At 35.7% G+C, this 16,817-nt stretch overlaps 1 protein-coding gene across 1 annotated transcript in view; it reads left to right on the top strand.

Moving 5' to 3' along the window:
• PARVA (parvin alpha) overlaps nt 1–16,817 on the top strand; it is a 78,800-nt gene that overhangs the window by 49,909 nt on the left and 12,074 nt on the right. The window contains exons 2-9 of the mRNA XM_015822706.2: nt 5,790–5,879; nt 5,980–6,050; nt 8,279–8,381; nt 9,084–9,224; nt 11,333–11,448; nt 14,143–14,201; nt 14,668–14,687; nt 15,099–15,160. Coding sequence (XP_015678192.1) covers nt 5,790–5,879; nt 5,980–6,050; nt 8,279–8,381; nt 9,084–9,224; nt 11,333–11,448; nt 14,143–14,201; nt 14,668–14,687; nt 15,099–15,160 — 662 coding nt within the window. The remainder of the gene's footprint in view (nt 1–5,789; nt 5,880–5,979; nt 6,051–8,278; nt 8,382–9,083; nt 9,225–11,332; nt 11,449–14,142; nt 14,202–14,667; nt 14,688–15,098; nt 15,161–16,817) is intronic.

Genomic DNA, 16,817 nt, shown 5'->3' on the forward strand with positions numbered 1-16,817 from the left:
TTGGTCAAAGAATGCAATAAGGTTTGTCTGGCATGATCTGTTTTTGACAAACCCATGTTGGCTTTTAGTAATGACTTTGTTTGCCTCTAGGTGTTCGCTGATTCGTTGTTTGATTATCTTTTCCAGAATCTTCCCAGGTATTGAGGTCAGGCTGATAGGTCTGTAATTTCCTGGGTCCATTTTTTTCCCTTTTTTGAAGGGAAAGATCAGCTCTTTTCCAGTCCTCCGGTAGTTCCCCAGTGCTCCAGGATATTTGAAAAATATAGTTCAGTGGTTCTGAGATCACATCTGCCAGTTCCTTGAGAACCTTGGAGTGTAATCCATCTGGTCCTGGTGATTTGAACTCGTCTAGGCTGGACAGGTGCTCACTTATCATTTTCTTGCCTATCTTAACTTGTGTTTCTATACTGTTTTTTATGGCACTATTTTTGATAGGTCGGTCTGTTTTTTCCCTTTGTGTAAAGACAGATGCAAAAAACGAGTTAAATAGTTCTGCTTTCTCCCTATTGCTCGTCACCTTCTTATCACTTTCCCCCACTAATGGACCAATTGTTTCCTTCACTTTTTTCTTGTTTTTTACATGTTGAAAGAAGGTTTTTTTGTTATTTTTGACTTTGGTCGCAAGCCTTAGTTCATTTTGAGCCTTGGCGTTCCTCACTTCATCTTTGCAGGCTCGGGCTATTTGTTGATATTCTGATTTAGTTATGTGCCCCTCTTTCCACTTTCTATACTTGTCCTTTTTATCTTTCAATTTATCAGAGAGTTCTTTATGCAGCCATGATGACACAACTTGGGAAAGAAGGAAGGTTGCTGTACACAAGTCATATTTTATTTTTTGTTTTTTCAGGTGAAAATATAAATAAAATATAAAACTAGTATCGAAATTGTAATGAGAACAAAACTAATTGTCTAGGATATTTTGTCAGAAGAATAATTATATAGTGGGCAGATATAGTTGTTACTCTTTCCTTTAATCAATATCTTTGTAACATTGATTGGCTCCATTTAGTCAAAAGTAGAACAAAACAAGGATGAAATAAAATAGTGAGCAGTTGAGAAAAATTCAAGGTGCTAGGCCTTAATTTCATTATATTCCAAACAATTCTGTGCTGTTGTTTTTCTGACTTCTTATTAGTTATGTTTTATTTAAAAGAGAAATTATGCAACCATGGAAAATGGGCATTTGGAGAATAAGTCCTAATGCATCATCATCAGATTGATGCATGTTGTTTGCATACTGTATTCACTTTTAGAAGTGATTGGCTTGGAGTCAGCAATTAATGGATGTGGGACTCAGCTCTGCTACAGATGGTTTTCTGAAAAATATTTTCAGTTGTAAACATATCTCTTCCTTTATCAAGTCTTTTGAGAATGAATGGACATTTTTTGCTTAACAATGTATGGTTTACATTCTGAAGACTGTTTTGAATGAACCTCATAAACAGCCATCTGTTTAATTGCAAATATATTTTTATGGGGGTTGTGAAACAAATATTTTGTTCCCAATAATACAGTTACACATTTAATTATCAGTTGTTATCATTTTGTTGCTAAGCTCAAAATAGTTTTTATATTGCATGCATATGACAGTATTTTATATTTTTAAAATTACACATTATGTATAACAGACTAAATGAAATCTAATGTGTGCATACAAGTATTCATGCAAACTAAATAGGTAGCATTTTCTTAGTATTTTTCTGCTTATCTTCATTGCCGCTTTCTTTTGATGTGGATCATGGCATTTTTCAAATTTGAATATCGAAGTGCTTTCATTTTTTGAAAAAGTAATAGAATCAATAAAAATGAAAGGTGTGCTATATATTAACTTTGCCAATTTTAATATTTTTCAGGTGTGTTGGACTACTAATCCTATATTTTACAGTGACCATAATTTGGGGGCTGGTCTAAATGAATTTTCCTTTATAGGTTTATAATAATAATAAAATCACTATATAAAATGTTCATTATGTATTTAGTTTTGAAACTAGAAAGGTACAATGATTTTAATAAATATCAACATTTATTCATCCTATTTTAATTTTTAAATATGTATTAATAAACAATAATTGTAAAGCTTGATTAAAAAACAAAACTGCACAGAGTTCTACCTATATGAAATAAAATAGTGTCTTTGAATAGATAATTATTTCTGAAAAACTGGGTAGGAAAATAGATAGTATGCTACACAGGGAGAGAGAGAGAGAGAGAGAGAAGGACTGGAGGCGTATAAACATCTGGCTTCCTCTGTAACTAAGGAGTGATGATGCCATTTCTCTCCCAAAGTCACCTCTGTTCAATGTTCACAGAGTTAGTCTGTGAACTCAGTGGCTTTATCCATTTAGTCTGATTGTAACGAATCTGCAATGCCACTTTTAGACAGTATTACTCATATTCATGTTCAGATATCCTGGCCAATATAGGTCAATATTAAAGCAACTAGTATATTGTTTTCTATAGATGCTTTGAACCATGGCAGGTAAATGCATCCAGATCAGTAAAGAATTGTAATGTGCATAAAATACCAATGCCCAATACTTACTAACAGTCATCTTTAGAAATGCCTATCATTTATTCATAACTATATTTATGAGCTAGAAAAGGGAAATGTCAACTCTTTGCAATTTTGGAGCAAAGCATTTTACCTAGATCTCTCCAGTTTAGATTACTGTATGTCCTGCTTTGGAGATGAAAGTAGATTTGTACGTCTTGATCAATAAATGTGGCTAAAATAATCATATATATTTTTTCCAGTGGTGTTTGATTGTATGATCATGATGTTCCTTATCACAGCTTTCTGTCTTGGGTATATCAGGCACATTACGAGTCTGGTCTTTCTAAGCAATATGGGGTGATTCTCTTCCACTCCACAGACTGATAATCCTCAGAGGACGTGTTTATGGGCAGACATGGAGCAATGCAAACCACTGAAATAAACCATTTGTGTAATTAATTTCATTATCAACAGTTTGCAAATTACAGACAACACTACCTTTATTTCCCACTAATTCTTAGCTTTGGAAGCTATGGAACTAGTAAATTGACACATATATTCAGTTCTTGGATGAGGGAGAGCAAACTTAATGCTGGGAAATCGATGATTCTTTGGATTGGAAATAATATTATTTGAGTAATGAAATGCCATTGATGTTGAATGGAGTTACACAGTTCCTAAAAGCACAATGTGTATCTTTGGGATGCTTCTGGATTCAGTGTTCTTTTGTAGGTTGTAGGTCAGTGATGGCGAATCTTTTAGAGACTAAGTGCCCAAACTGCAACCCAAAACCCACTTATGCATCGTTGAGTGCCGGGTGGGTGTGGCCCATTGGCTGGATGTGGCCCATTGGGTGGGCGTGGCTGCAGTGGTAATGACAGACTGGGTGGGAGTAAAAAGTTCAATCAATTCCAACTTTGCAAGATCTTTTTTTTTCCCGCGAGAAGTTGAAATTGACTGATTGAACCTTTTTTTTTTTTTTTGCACACGGCAGCGGAGCCCTAAAACGAAAAGGTTTTATAAAACCCAGCTGAAGGCCTAGGACTGGGGCGACGGCGCACGTGCCCACAGAGAGGGCTCTGAGTGCCGCCTCTGGCACCCGTGCCATAGGTTCGCCACCACGATTGTAGGTGGTCAGGTGTGCTTTTGGCAAATTCCATCTTATATAACAGTTAGAGAACATTAACTTCTCTTTGGAGCACCTGGAAACCAAAACTATACATTAGTACAGAATTGTGCTAAACAAATAGCGAGCCCCTTTTACCCAATGCCTAAACAATAAAGATTATGTTTACAGAATTAAGAAAATAGATGTGGCTTCTTCTTTCATCTCTTTTTGCTAGTTAGGGAAGATCAGTAATTGCTTGCCAAAACAAACAAAGACTTTTTTTTCACTTTCCCAGCCTTTAAAAACAATAACTGTAACTGTTGAGCAGCACAGTATGTTGTTAACCATTAGCGACAGCTTCTCCTTTTTTTTCTTCCCTATAATCTGAAATAAACTAGTAGGAAGCCTTCAAGATGGAATGTTTGAAATCACTAATGGAAGGAAATATAAATAGGTATCAAAAGACATGAAAAAGTCTAATAAAGCACAGCATGGAGGAGATGTCTGCATGTACTAAAGAAATTAAGCTAATTTAAACCTTGCAGACACTGCTATTTATGCCTTCCGATAGACTCTAGGGACTTTAAAGAGTAGAATTTATTTATATACTTTTATTTGGGGAAAGAAAGCTGCTTCTAGATTAGCGATGGACAAGAATGTTTATTGTTCATTGTTTATTTTTGCGTCAGGTTCTTCAAACTGGGGATAGTTTTACTGCTGAATATTATTAGGCTATCCTTTCACTAATGCATAGATTACATTCCATAAATATGAAGAGTTCCACAGGGGCAAGAGAACTGGTCCTTCTCCAAAATGTTGCATATCTTCCCTGGGCCCTATCCCCCAATGTCTACATAGCAGAAATCTACACATACATAAGAGTTGGCGCTCATCTCCCAATATCTACATAGCGTAAATCTACACATACATAAGAGTTGACACTCTTTCTGCAGCAATTCTGCAGTAAATCAGAACTGGCATCTTAGGTGTGCAACATTTAAGGAAGTCCTCACTTAACAAGGGTAACTGGGACCCGAATTGCCATTGCTAAGTGATGCAGCTAAATGATGATAAAATGAGATATCATGTGAACACATTGCTTAACAGCTCTGGCCTGCTTGCAATCCCACACTCCCTGTTGCCGTTGTTAAGCAAAAATCATGGGTCATTGAGGACCTGACATGACTGCAACTTTCTGCTGGCTTCTCACAAGCAATGACAGTGGGGCTGGAAGTTGTAAGTCCTGGACAACTTGCAAGCAAGCCAGAGGACTTAGGGTACTACAGAGTGAGACAGAGGGGTGCTGTGGGGAGTGGGTTTGGGCTAGGGCAGTGATAGTGAACCTTTTAGAGACCGAGTGCCCCAAACCCGCCCCCCGCCCCGCTCTGCCTCCTGCCCTGCCTGCTCCGCCCCTGCCCACCCCATGCTCTGCCCCCTCACAGGTAGCCTTGCAGCGCCATGGCAGCCACACCCTACACCCACACCCTGCAGCATCAACTGCACGCTATGGGGCGCAAGGGTGGAGTCTTGTCCCTGCTGCCCAGCTATGTCCTTGGCTGTGCTGCTCTGTGTGGGCCATGCCTGGGGGCGACTCTCCTCCAGGGGGCTGCTGGTGAGGGGGACACGGGGAGGCGGGGCTGGGGCAACGGCGCGTGTGCTCACAGAGAGGGCTCCTAGTGCCGCCTCTGGCACGCGTGCCATAGGTTCGCCATCACTGGGCTAGGGAGATGTTGCTGCAGTGCCACATGAGTGGGTGTGGGTTGAGGAGGGAGTGTTGTGGCGCAGTTTCAGTTTTTAAAACACTCATATAGAAATTGTTTTGAATGATTTAATGGGTGCATGCAGTTTTTACATGATTATTGCAATAGAACTGTTTTTTGTGAGTGACCATTACCTACAAGTCCTCTGGCCTGCTTGCAAGTTGCTCAGGATCTACAACTTCCAGCCCCACAGACATTGCTTGTTGGAAGCCAGCAGAAAGTTGCAGTCATGTCAGGTCCTCAATGAGTCTTGATTTTTTCTTGTTACTGTTATTTCTCAGTTTTTGTATTTTGTTTCCTGCTCACATCACTTTACAATTATCTCTCAACATTGCATAAGAACATAAGGTGCATTCCTCATTGCTACCAAAAGGCATTGTAACAAAAAAAATTAAATTTCACTAAACTTTTTTTTCTTTCCTTTCAGTGTCTGAACTACAGGAAGAAGGAATAAATGCCATAAATTTACCACTCAGTCCAATTTCTTTTGAATTAGATCCGGAAGATACTATGTTAGGTAATTTGAAATACTTTTTTTTTCTTTAAACTGGTCATAAGTATGCCTTTTTTATAATGAAGAATCTTCCTTCTTTATTTCTCTCCATTTTTTTTCAAAGAGGAAAATGAAGTCCGAACAATGATTGATCCCAATTCAAGAAGTGACCCAAAACTACAGGAGCTAATGAAGGTAATACTTTGAAAGTAGTTTTTGGAAACAAAATGAACCTGGAATTTTACTTGGATTCTCGAGTAATCTATAAAATTCAGGCAAAATAAAGTAAGCTGTGTTTTTTGAATGTTATTTTTTGTGTGTGCATAAGGTCACTGGATTACATCCAGCCTTCTCCTACCACCATTTACTCAAGATTTTACTCATTGTAAAACATATTTCCTGTGTTTACGACAAATGGATTGTGAATCACTGGGTTCTTTAGCAGAAAATAGTTTGCGGATTATAGCTTTGATACTGATTGCCCCCCCAATTTTTTTTTCTAAATAGGTTAGGTATTTATTTAAATTTTTTAAAATCTTGCTGTTTAATTCTGTTAGATTTTCCAAGATATTAACAAAGAAATTATTTGAAATACAACAACAGATAATAGCCAAACAAAAATGGAATAATTCATATTTACAGCAGAACTAAAAATATATCCAGTGACTGAAAATCAACAATCTGCATTTTTAAATCTTAATCATAGGCACCAAAGACTTGTGAAATTAATATTCTTTAGCATGTGGGAAGAAAAGAGCATATTGGAGTTCCATTTCCTCAGAGATAAGGATTTTCCCCCAGGTTTGAATGTCAACTTATTTAAAACCAGGCATATTTGAAGTTTTTAAGATAAGCAGTGGGTAATTTTTAAATTTTATGGGAATGCCACAGTGTAAACTGAAGTTGAAAGTAATATTCCATCAATGGAAGATCATTTCATTTTAATTCACTAAAAGAAGGTGGAGAAACAATTTTCACCAATTTCTCCTACTCTATGAACCCCTTTCCATATGTTCCTGGGAACCCTCAAGTTTCTAGAACAGATTTTTGGAGGATTACAAAAGATAGCTGGAATCCCCGTGAATTATTTTTCCCTCCAATTATCCGGAATGGAATGCCCATTTTGTGAGCTGAAATGAGATTTAGTTAATTTAGTTGACCAAAGAGCGTTTTCACTATTATTTCTAAACTCTTAATTCATGTGATGAGTATTAGATTTTTCTTGGTGAGTTGAAAGCCTGATAGGGATTTAATAAAATCAGTGGACCACACACATTTCATCTGAATTCAATATTAGTGACTTTTGAAGATTAAAAACAGAAAGATCAGCTAAACTTCCAGTGCTGCTGAAATTAGAGATGATAGTTCGAATAGAATAGAATAGAATAGAATAGAATAGAATAGAATAGAATAGAATAGAATAGAATAGAAGGGATCTTGGAGGTCTTCTAGTCCAGCCTCCCCGCTTAAACAGGAGAACCTACACCATCTCATAATAATTCTATGCAATTAATATTTTTCTAACAATATGCTTAAGAACGAAGTCAAACAATTCCAAAAGTTCTCATTACTGAGATTGAGATAATTTCGAAGACACTTTGCATTAAGTGGAAGAGAGTTCTTTCTGCTATTCAAAACGTACATATAGATTTTTAATAGTGAAAAGTATATCTCCTTGAAAATTTAGAGTTTGAGTCCAGCGTTTTCTTCTATGAACAAAAAAAGGCTAAAAATAGAATTTACTGTAAGTGATTTATTTGCTGAGAGCAAATATTAGAATGTGAAGAACATTCTTTAAATTTTCATTGTTCATGTATATTAAGTATATTAATCTTTAGCACTGATTGGAGAACTGAAAAAAAATCGATATTGTTTGTCCCTTCTGAATCATTGCCCAAAAAACCTTCATAATTGTGTTCATGTGGTTACTAGGAGTTGAATGTGACTCGAGGATGTCTTTACCTTTTACCTCATGCTTAAATAGCGTTGAATTTAACTACTGGATTGCAGTAATTATATTTTAACTTCCATTTAATTTCTCTATTGAATTGCAGTAATTTATATTTTAAGTCTTATCCTGTAACTTCGCATCCAGCAATTATCGTTAAGTAACTGTAATGTCTACTGATAATTGATTAGAAAAATGATTCTATAGAATAACTTCTATATTTGTGAAGCTGAAAAATGAGTAGCTTTTTTTGAAACAATAGTGTAGCTTAACACATTTGATACAATATAACATACGCCATAAATATCATAAATATTAATATTTCGATATCAAGATTTTAATTCTTGTTATTAACTCTTGATAAATGCATCTTTGAATGCAATGCATTGTTTCGAACATCATACTGTGTCTAATATAACATACATTTGTGATGATGCCTTGGGTAATATTGATAAATCTTGGTCTCTTAATAAAGGTGTTAATAGACTGGATTAACGATGTGTTAGTAGGAGAAAGAATAATTGTAAAAGATCTGGCTGAAGACATGTATGATGGACAAGTACTGCAAAAACTCTTTGGTAAGAAGTAATTTTATTTTTATGCAGAGTGTGATGATATTTTGCCTTTATATAGAATGGCTTTTTAAAAACCCAAGAAATAAGAGAAGATATGCTCCTTCTGTTTCCTAAGAATAGTTTATTCCTACTTTTAGTTTATTCCTACTTTTCACAGATTTGAGCCATTGAATGATCATGTCTAAACAGCAAATAACCATTTCCTTTATGTTTGTATTATATTTTTGATTATTTTTACTCAGCATTTTAAATTAGACATCTCTTTGATGTTTCAAAGCTTCAATTATATTCTGAAATTTGTCTTTCTGTAGTGCTACCATATTTAATGATAAGATCCAGATTTAAAAGCCATTTTTGAAAAAAAAACTATACCATAAAGTTTTGAAAGTTTACTATAATTAACATTAAAAAAATAGATTGTTTTACACAGGACCCTCATTAGTCAATAATGTCAGATATAATATTTAGAAAAAATAAATGTAAAATGTATTGAAATCACTGTGCTTCTATTGTAATAGAAGGAAAGATTTTCCTTACTCTACTTAGATCTGCTTGGTGAATTGTCAGTGGTTACTTTTGAAATTTTAAATTAGGTTTTTCTATAGAAAATCCATTTTGGAATAGGTGGAACAGAATGTCTTCACGTTGAACTTGGTACATGGAGTTGAGGCAAAGACTTGTTTTTTTCTTCCATTATCACTTCAGAGAAGCTTGAGAGTGAGAAACTCAATGTGGCTGAAGTCACACAGTCTGAAATAGCTCAGAAACAGAAGCTACAGACAGTCCTTGAAAAGATCAATGAAACCCTTAAGCTTCCTCCAAGGAGCATCAAATGGAATGTGGACTGTGAGTTATTTATTTACAGTAGAATTTGTGTATACAGTTTACATTAAAATTCTGTTAAATTGATTAAATAAGAAAAGAGCCAGAAATGTTTTGTAACCAGAAGCCAATTTAGAGGGGTATGTGCATGAGGGCATGAATCTGTGCATGTTTATGAATGTTTTAGATACATTTAAAAGTGCATACATACACAGACATACTGAGAGAGCGAAAGAAAGAAGCTTGTAATTCTTGGCGAATAATTGGCAATTAAAAGGTTGATAAGTTTAAATTCCTATTGTACATGCAGTGTAGCACTTCATGAATGAAGACAGAGTGTTGCATTTATCAAGGAATAATTTCTTCAAAACTGGAGAGGCTTTTTTCTTGTTTCTGATATAACTTGTTATGGGGCTTTGTAGAACAATAAGTGTGAAAAGCACTTATGTACAAAAAAATCCAAAGGAGCCGATTCACAGGAAAATAAAAAAGTCTAATCTATGTAATGTTGTTATTTTTCTGTATTGTCTCTTGCCCTGAGAATTGAGAGAATTTTCTCACAGATTTTAGAGCTAATCCTATAATACATTTTCCTCTTTAAATTCTACAAAGAATTTACAACCATGTCCAAGAGATGCTTTTTTTTATTCCTTTCAATTCCTAGTTAGCTGAGTTATGTTGGAAAAAAAAAAGACTTTCCAATAAGTATTCCTGGCTAATAGTATATCTAACAATAGAATTCTTTCATCCAAATCAAATACAGAGTAATCTTCAATTTAGACCAATCAGTTAATACCATTTGAAGTTATGATGGATTCCCCCCCCCAAAAAAAAGATACTTAAGACCCAGATTTGAAGTTCCAATGGCAGCCATTGCCTCCCCCCCCACCCCACGCACAGCCATTTAATTGCGTTTTGGGCACTTGGCAACCGACCCACATTTATGGCCATTTGTAGCATCCCATAGTCATATGACCATGTTTTATTATTTTTTTTGCCAGAAACCAGTGTTTTCTTTTCTGGTTTTTGGCAAAAAATACTGTGGCCAATGGCTAGTTTAGCAACAGCCACATTTGCTTAATGATCACAATGTTCATTTAACAACTGCTGCAAAAAAATATCATGTGGATACCTCAACTTACAACCATCATGACATATAACAAAGATTCGGGTTCATTATGATTGTAAGTCAAGGACTTCCTATATATGAAACAATACTCCATGCTTTATCCTAAACATTGGGCTGGATTATAGTGCATAAAGACTGAAAACACTTCTATATACATTAGGCTGTTTTGCTTAAGCATGTTTGTCCTATAGGTAGCCTAAAATGTATTGTTTAGAATGTATTTCATAGTAGTTTGCAAACTATTTTTATACAAACCTAGACAAACAATACAGTTGAATAATTCATTAGTACTATTACAACGTTGTTCAAAATATGTGGGCCATCTTAAATTGAAGCATGCTTAACATTTAACATGGTATTCGTGGATACCACAAGTAAAGGGAACAATAATAATAATGCTAGAATAGTTATGAATTATTTCTTTTGATGGTTGCAGATTAGAAATTTCCTATAATAAGTCTTTTGATACCTTGCAGCCTTGTTAGTGTTGAGTACATATACAAAGCCTGCTGTGAAAGACCTCTTAACAACTTTGTGAAGAATGTTGGAATCATTCTGTTTAGTAAGTTATTGCTCAAGGGTATGGGCTAGATGAACTCATTCATCTTCCTGCAGGCACTATGATACTTAAAACTGAATTAAGTACATGTTTATGAATGAAAAAATATCCTTCTCATATTTCATAAATCAACATTGTAATAGTGCAGATAAAGGAATGGCCCAGAGGTGTCCATAGATAGCACTTAATACAGCTGCCCAAACCTCTTAAATCACGGAAAACATGAAACACCCAACCCATTGAAATAATGTTGATTTAGTTGTATTTATTTAGTTGTATTTATCCATTGATTTATGGCATGAAAGAGAAACAGAGGAAAATACCCTTGGATTAATCTCTAGTGGGCAAAGTGTTAAAGGATAAAATATTCTGCGTACCGATAGTGGTTGGGAAGTAAATGTTTCAGTTTCTCTTGCATAATTTTAAGTTTTTAATCTCTTTCAGCTGTCCATGCAAAAAGCCTGGTTGCAATACTGCATCTTTTGGTTGCATTGTCGCAGTATTTTCGGGCCCCAATCAGGCTGCCAGATCACGTGTCTATTCAGGTTGTGGTTGTCCAGGTATGAATGAATGTATTCCGCATTTCTGTACACTTTTGAAACTAGAGAAAGTATAAGAAAGAAGGTATGCTTTGGGTTGATCTTTCTTCAGTGAGAAAAACAGTCAAAGCACAGCATTTCTTTTTTAGAGCTAAGTGTACTGTTGTCATTACTGATAGCATAGCAGCGGAACGGTAACATTAATATAGTAAAGGTTAAATCAGATTTTGGCAAAGTGTAACTCTGAGGTTGTCATGCAAGAGTCCTAAAGTTAATATTTTTCACCTTTCTGGTTTGTCTTGCTCCATGTTGTCGCGTTCTACTGGGACTACACAAATCTTCTGAACGAATATGCACACAAATTAAATTTTCAAACCATGAAAGAGTCAGCTCTGCCAATTTCCAGGCTTACATTGCTGCTTCAGAAGCTGTTCCCAGCTCTCTCTACATACATGTGCACGTGCATTTTGCTTTACTGAGGGAAATGTGAAACAAAGTGGCAACTGGTGCACACACATGTGGAAAGAGTTGGAAGCAGCTTGTAAAGCCAGGAAACAGAGGCGGCTGCTTTACAATTTAAAAAGAGATGCTTTGTACATGCTCCCCTGGGTTCAAAGCATTTCCCTCAAAGGATTTGCACGGCTCTGCTTTCTACTTCAAATATTTGTATTTGCTCACTGAACACAAGTTTAATAAATGCCTCTTTTGATATTACATGTTCAACCTGGCAAATAATATACACCTTCCCATCAGCTTGTGAATGCCTGCCAGTCGTATGACCTGCCAGCAATTTCAAATTGACTTTTTAAAATTATTATTATTTTTACTGAACTTGCTTTTGTCAGTTCTTCAGAATTTTATCTGGAGAAAGAGCCTAGGAAAATTCTAGCTTCTGTGATAAATATTTCTAAGACCAGCTGTTTTCTGTCTCCCTAAAATAACAGGCAGAATAAGCTTATATTTCATATAAGTAACAATAGACAAAATAAGATTGTGGCTTGTGGCTGTTTGGAAAACAAACACAACAATACCTGCTTGAAATTGGTTCTCTGGGTTTTATTCGGGTATTATTTCAGGTGGAGGGGGAGAATACCTTTTGATTCTTGTAGTTAAGGCTTAACAAATCGAGAATACATCACCAAATGAGTAGGATAATATGCCATATTTGTAGAATAACACTAGGAGTAATAGAAACAGCTTCCATTATTATCTTAAATCCGTAGTGAATAATCACCCTCCTTTGAAGTCCTTCTTTCCATAAAAGACAGGACAGTTTCGAAGCAATATGGAAGTAAATTGGAATTTCAGACAGAACCCTGGTGATGGGGAGATTCCTGCCTGCTGTCAGGATCCTGATTTTGTCATGCATGAATAATTCCCCAGACCACCAGCTTTAATGTTAAATAAAATACAGTGCCCCCTTGCTTGATATTTGGGGTAGGGGGAAAATCTCCTCAAATATTTCATTTTCTTCAAATCACAACTCAAGCATGAATTTTAATTACAGCAAAGATAATCTAAGATGAACAATTTCCACTTTATTGCAAGGCTACATTAACAGAATCTTGCAAATCTGAAAGTATTAACTTCCCACTGCCATTTTTAACCATCTGACCAATTAGGGCAGGTCCTCTCTAAATTTCTTTCTCTGACAGTTAAGTGACTGCAGCTTCCTCTCTCTCTTTTCTGATCGGTTCCCTAGACAGCATGTCTTTCCCTTGCCTCAAAGGCCATCTTAATAAACTATTGTAGTACCTTGGCTTTTGACTGTTTCCTTTTAGAAGCTGCACATGTATTCAGATTACTGTAGTTCAGTCAGCCTTAGAATTTGTCATTTAGATGTTTAGCTGGCTTTTCTTCTGAATTTTGCTTCTAAAGAATCTCCCTTTTTGCCACTGGCATCCTACAAGGGTAGGGCAGAGTTTTCCAGTCTTAGCAACTTGCAGAGTTGTGGCATACAGCTCCAGAACTCTTGGCAATGAACCCTCTTGTGAACTGAAATGCACAGATCTGGAAAATGCCACAGTTGGGAATAAGGGAAGCTTCTTGTCCATTTCCACAAGATCTGAACTGTACCTTCCAGGAAAACAATTGCAGAATAGAATGTCTGTTGGAGGTGGTTGTTCTTATTTCAAAACTAAATCAAAATGAAATCAAGTATTCCTATTTTCATACCAATTTCCAATTATTATTTTGACATCTATTTGGAAATGCTTATTTTTACAGAAAGCATCTTAGAAATTCCAGGTTTTGAGGAAAAAAAATAAAACTATTTAAACATGAATGTTTATGTAGAATTTTTTGTAATAAAAAGCATTTATTAATGTGGAAATGGAGAAGAGTTCTGAATGCATTCACAATAAAGTGACCAGGTAAAAATAGCTGTCTATCCCTATTTTCCCTGAGGTTAAAATATAAGTCTCCATCTAGTCTCTTTTTGGCCCATCTTGTATCTTGGGTCTTCTGCTGCCTTCTGTTTCTAATTTAAAATGTCTGACCTTCCCTTAGAATGGGAATAACAGTAACATGAATATACAGCCATAAGAAATGCTTACCATTAACTTATAAAAATTCCTGTTCAGCTGCCCTTATATACATGAGTCAAGGTTCATACAGGAAGACTCCCATCTTAGAATGAATAGTTAATAAAAGTATAAATAAGAAAATAAAATAAATATAGTCTATTCTATGGCTAATTGTTGCTATTTTTTCCAGAAGCGAGAAGGAATCCTCCAGTCCCGACAGATCCAAGAGGAAATAACTGGCAATACTGAGTAAGTCAAGTCAAGGTGAAGATGTGCCAGCTTTACCAAATCTTGCTGATAGATTACAGGTTCCACTAATGGAAATTTCAAACAGGCTTCACTCCAAATAATGCAGAATAGAAATAATGTAAAGATGTGGACATGTTCCCAATATAGGAAGCTTTAAGTTCAAGTAATTGTTTAAACAAGAAGGTGGTTTCCCCATATATGTTTTAAGGAGTTTTTGTGAGTGCCCACCTAGAGAGAGAGGTCCAATTAGAAACAATTCAGGTAAAGGCTTTCTTAGTTGGTGGCACCAGATTTATGGATCTCCTGCTCCTTGGCCATTTCGTGGCTTGTTTTAATGGTATTTTCTGCTTTGAATGCAATTAGCCAGGTGCATATTTATTTTGCTTTGTCTATTTCTGCATTGAACAAAATGTATTAAATGACTAAGAGTACTCATACAAATAATTGCATTATTTCTTTTCTATAGGGCAATGTCAGGACGGCATGGTAAGCATGAATTGATTTTCAACATTATTTAGATGTTTGTAAAGTATTATCCCACTAATAATTATATAATTCAAAGTTAACTAGGTTCACATTCTGATTTTTCTTAATTGAACTGTAAATATGCAGTGTATTTCTTCCAAAGAAGAATACTTTCTTAATAATGAGAAAATAATTACATTTCTTAAATCAATACTTCGTTATACTTTCTAATCTGCATGGCTGGAGAACAATAGATTTCAAAATAGATTGACATGAATGTGCATTTTGTAAATAAAGGCCAAGGATTATTTGGGTGGACCAAATATTCCTTGTTAAATGTAGATGGCAGTTGATGGCCTTCTGGTTTTTTGAATTCTTAATGTTTCAGTAATGTAGCATTTATACGGGTTGTTCTCATCAATTGTATTTCAGAACGAGATGCATTTGACACACTGTTTGACCATGCCCCAGACAAGCTCAATGTTGTGAAAAAGGTGAGGCAAAAATTGTTTTGATATGTGCCATTTAACTGTCTTAGAAACTCAATGAATGTAATTAGGACTAAACTGTGGTGTTGCGAAGACATTCCACATGTTAGTATTTGTTGTATGCTTTTAATTGCAGCATGTCATCTAGGTGCAGAGCAAAGTAGTATACTTTTCAAGTTCCTCAACTTATATTTTTTATGATGCACCCGGTAGGCCCAAATATGGGAAGAAGAAATATTTTGCCTGTATCAGCCCCAATCTAGGGCTATCCACAGGCAGCAGTCACTACTGCGACAATCATTTTTATATATTCTGTAACCAGGAATCCTGTCCACTTCCTCAATATTCATATTTTGAGTAAATCCCAGATAGAGGCAGTATTTTGTGAACATATCATCTCATTGGATTCTATTCATGTAGCATCTAATTCCAAATTATTTGGGCTACAAAATATCTTTCAAAAATATATAGAGAAGTTTTGCTGACCAAGCACTCTGCAAAAGGGAGTGGGTAACTACTATCTAGTAAGACTGCTAGATAGCAATCCACAGATGCATTAAGGGTGGAAAGTATTGACACTTCTCCAATCTTACTGCTACCATATAGAACTGAATCTGGATGCATCTTGTAATAACCCTTATTTTTTACAAGGATCATTACACAATGATGGTTCATGATTAACCAAAGAGCTCCTCTAGTTCTAAATGAAATTCTTTCAAATTACAGCAGTTGAAATAATCTCTGCATTTTGTAGTAGTCAATTGACTAAGTACCTACTGCTCTCCAAATCTTTGAGAAAATTCACAACAACTGCTGTTGCTCCATTAGTATCCATACCGTGTCTGTGGCTGACCATCTTAATCCATGGTGCCAACTGGTATCATCAGCCAGGAAATAAGTTGACTGTGGCAAAGAACTGGGAATAACATTTTTTTTATTTTCAGATCACATTCCTACTTCTCTAAATAAAGACTAATTCAGTGGGCCACTAGAGTATGTGATTTGTAAAATACCCATACTTTATAGAAATCATGTAATCCCAAACCTACCTTCAAGGCAGGGATATTAAAATCCCAGAGCTCCCAAAATCAAGGCAACTCAGCCATGAGTCAGCCATGATGTCAAACAACTTAAGCAGGGAGAGTGTTAAGCAATAGAATAAGCAATATAACTTAAGGTAAATAGATGTGCACTCTCATCCAGTTATCTGGGCAACACAGCACCTGGTCGCTATTGGATTGGAGGAACATTCCCATCCTTACTCCTAAGGCTTTAGAGTTTAGAATGGTGGAATATCCAAAATGTAGCCAGGCACATGTTAGACAAGGGCACTCCCCCCATCTGTGCCCAACTAGATCTCAGCAACACATTCCAGGTCTACTTTCTCCTTCCTATATAAGGACACGATCATACTACACATGGATGTGCCATTCAGCAATGTCAGTTTGAGGTCAAGGCCACCTATATTATTATTATTATTATTATTATTATTTTAATTTGTATACCGCCCTTCTCCCATAGGACTCAGGGCGGTTCACAGCATATTAAAAACAAATAATATACACAAAATACAAAAAAATTACAAAATACAAAAATACAAAAATACAGAAAATAAACCCCGATAAAAGCCGAATTAAAACCAAATATTACAAGCTGTGTTTCC

This window comes from Protobothrops mucrosquamatus, unplaced genomic scaffold (genome assembly GCF_001527695.2).
Source record: "Protobothrops mucrosquamatus isolate PMUCROS unplaced genomic scaffold, P.Mucros_1.0 scaffold1652, whole genome shotgun sequence".
Lineage (NCBI taxonomy): Eukaryota > Metazoa > Chordata > Lepidosauria > Squamata > Viperidae > Protobothrops > Protobothrops mucrosquamatus.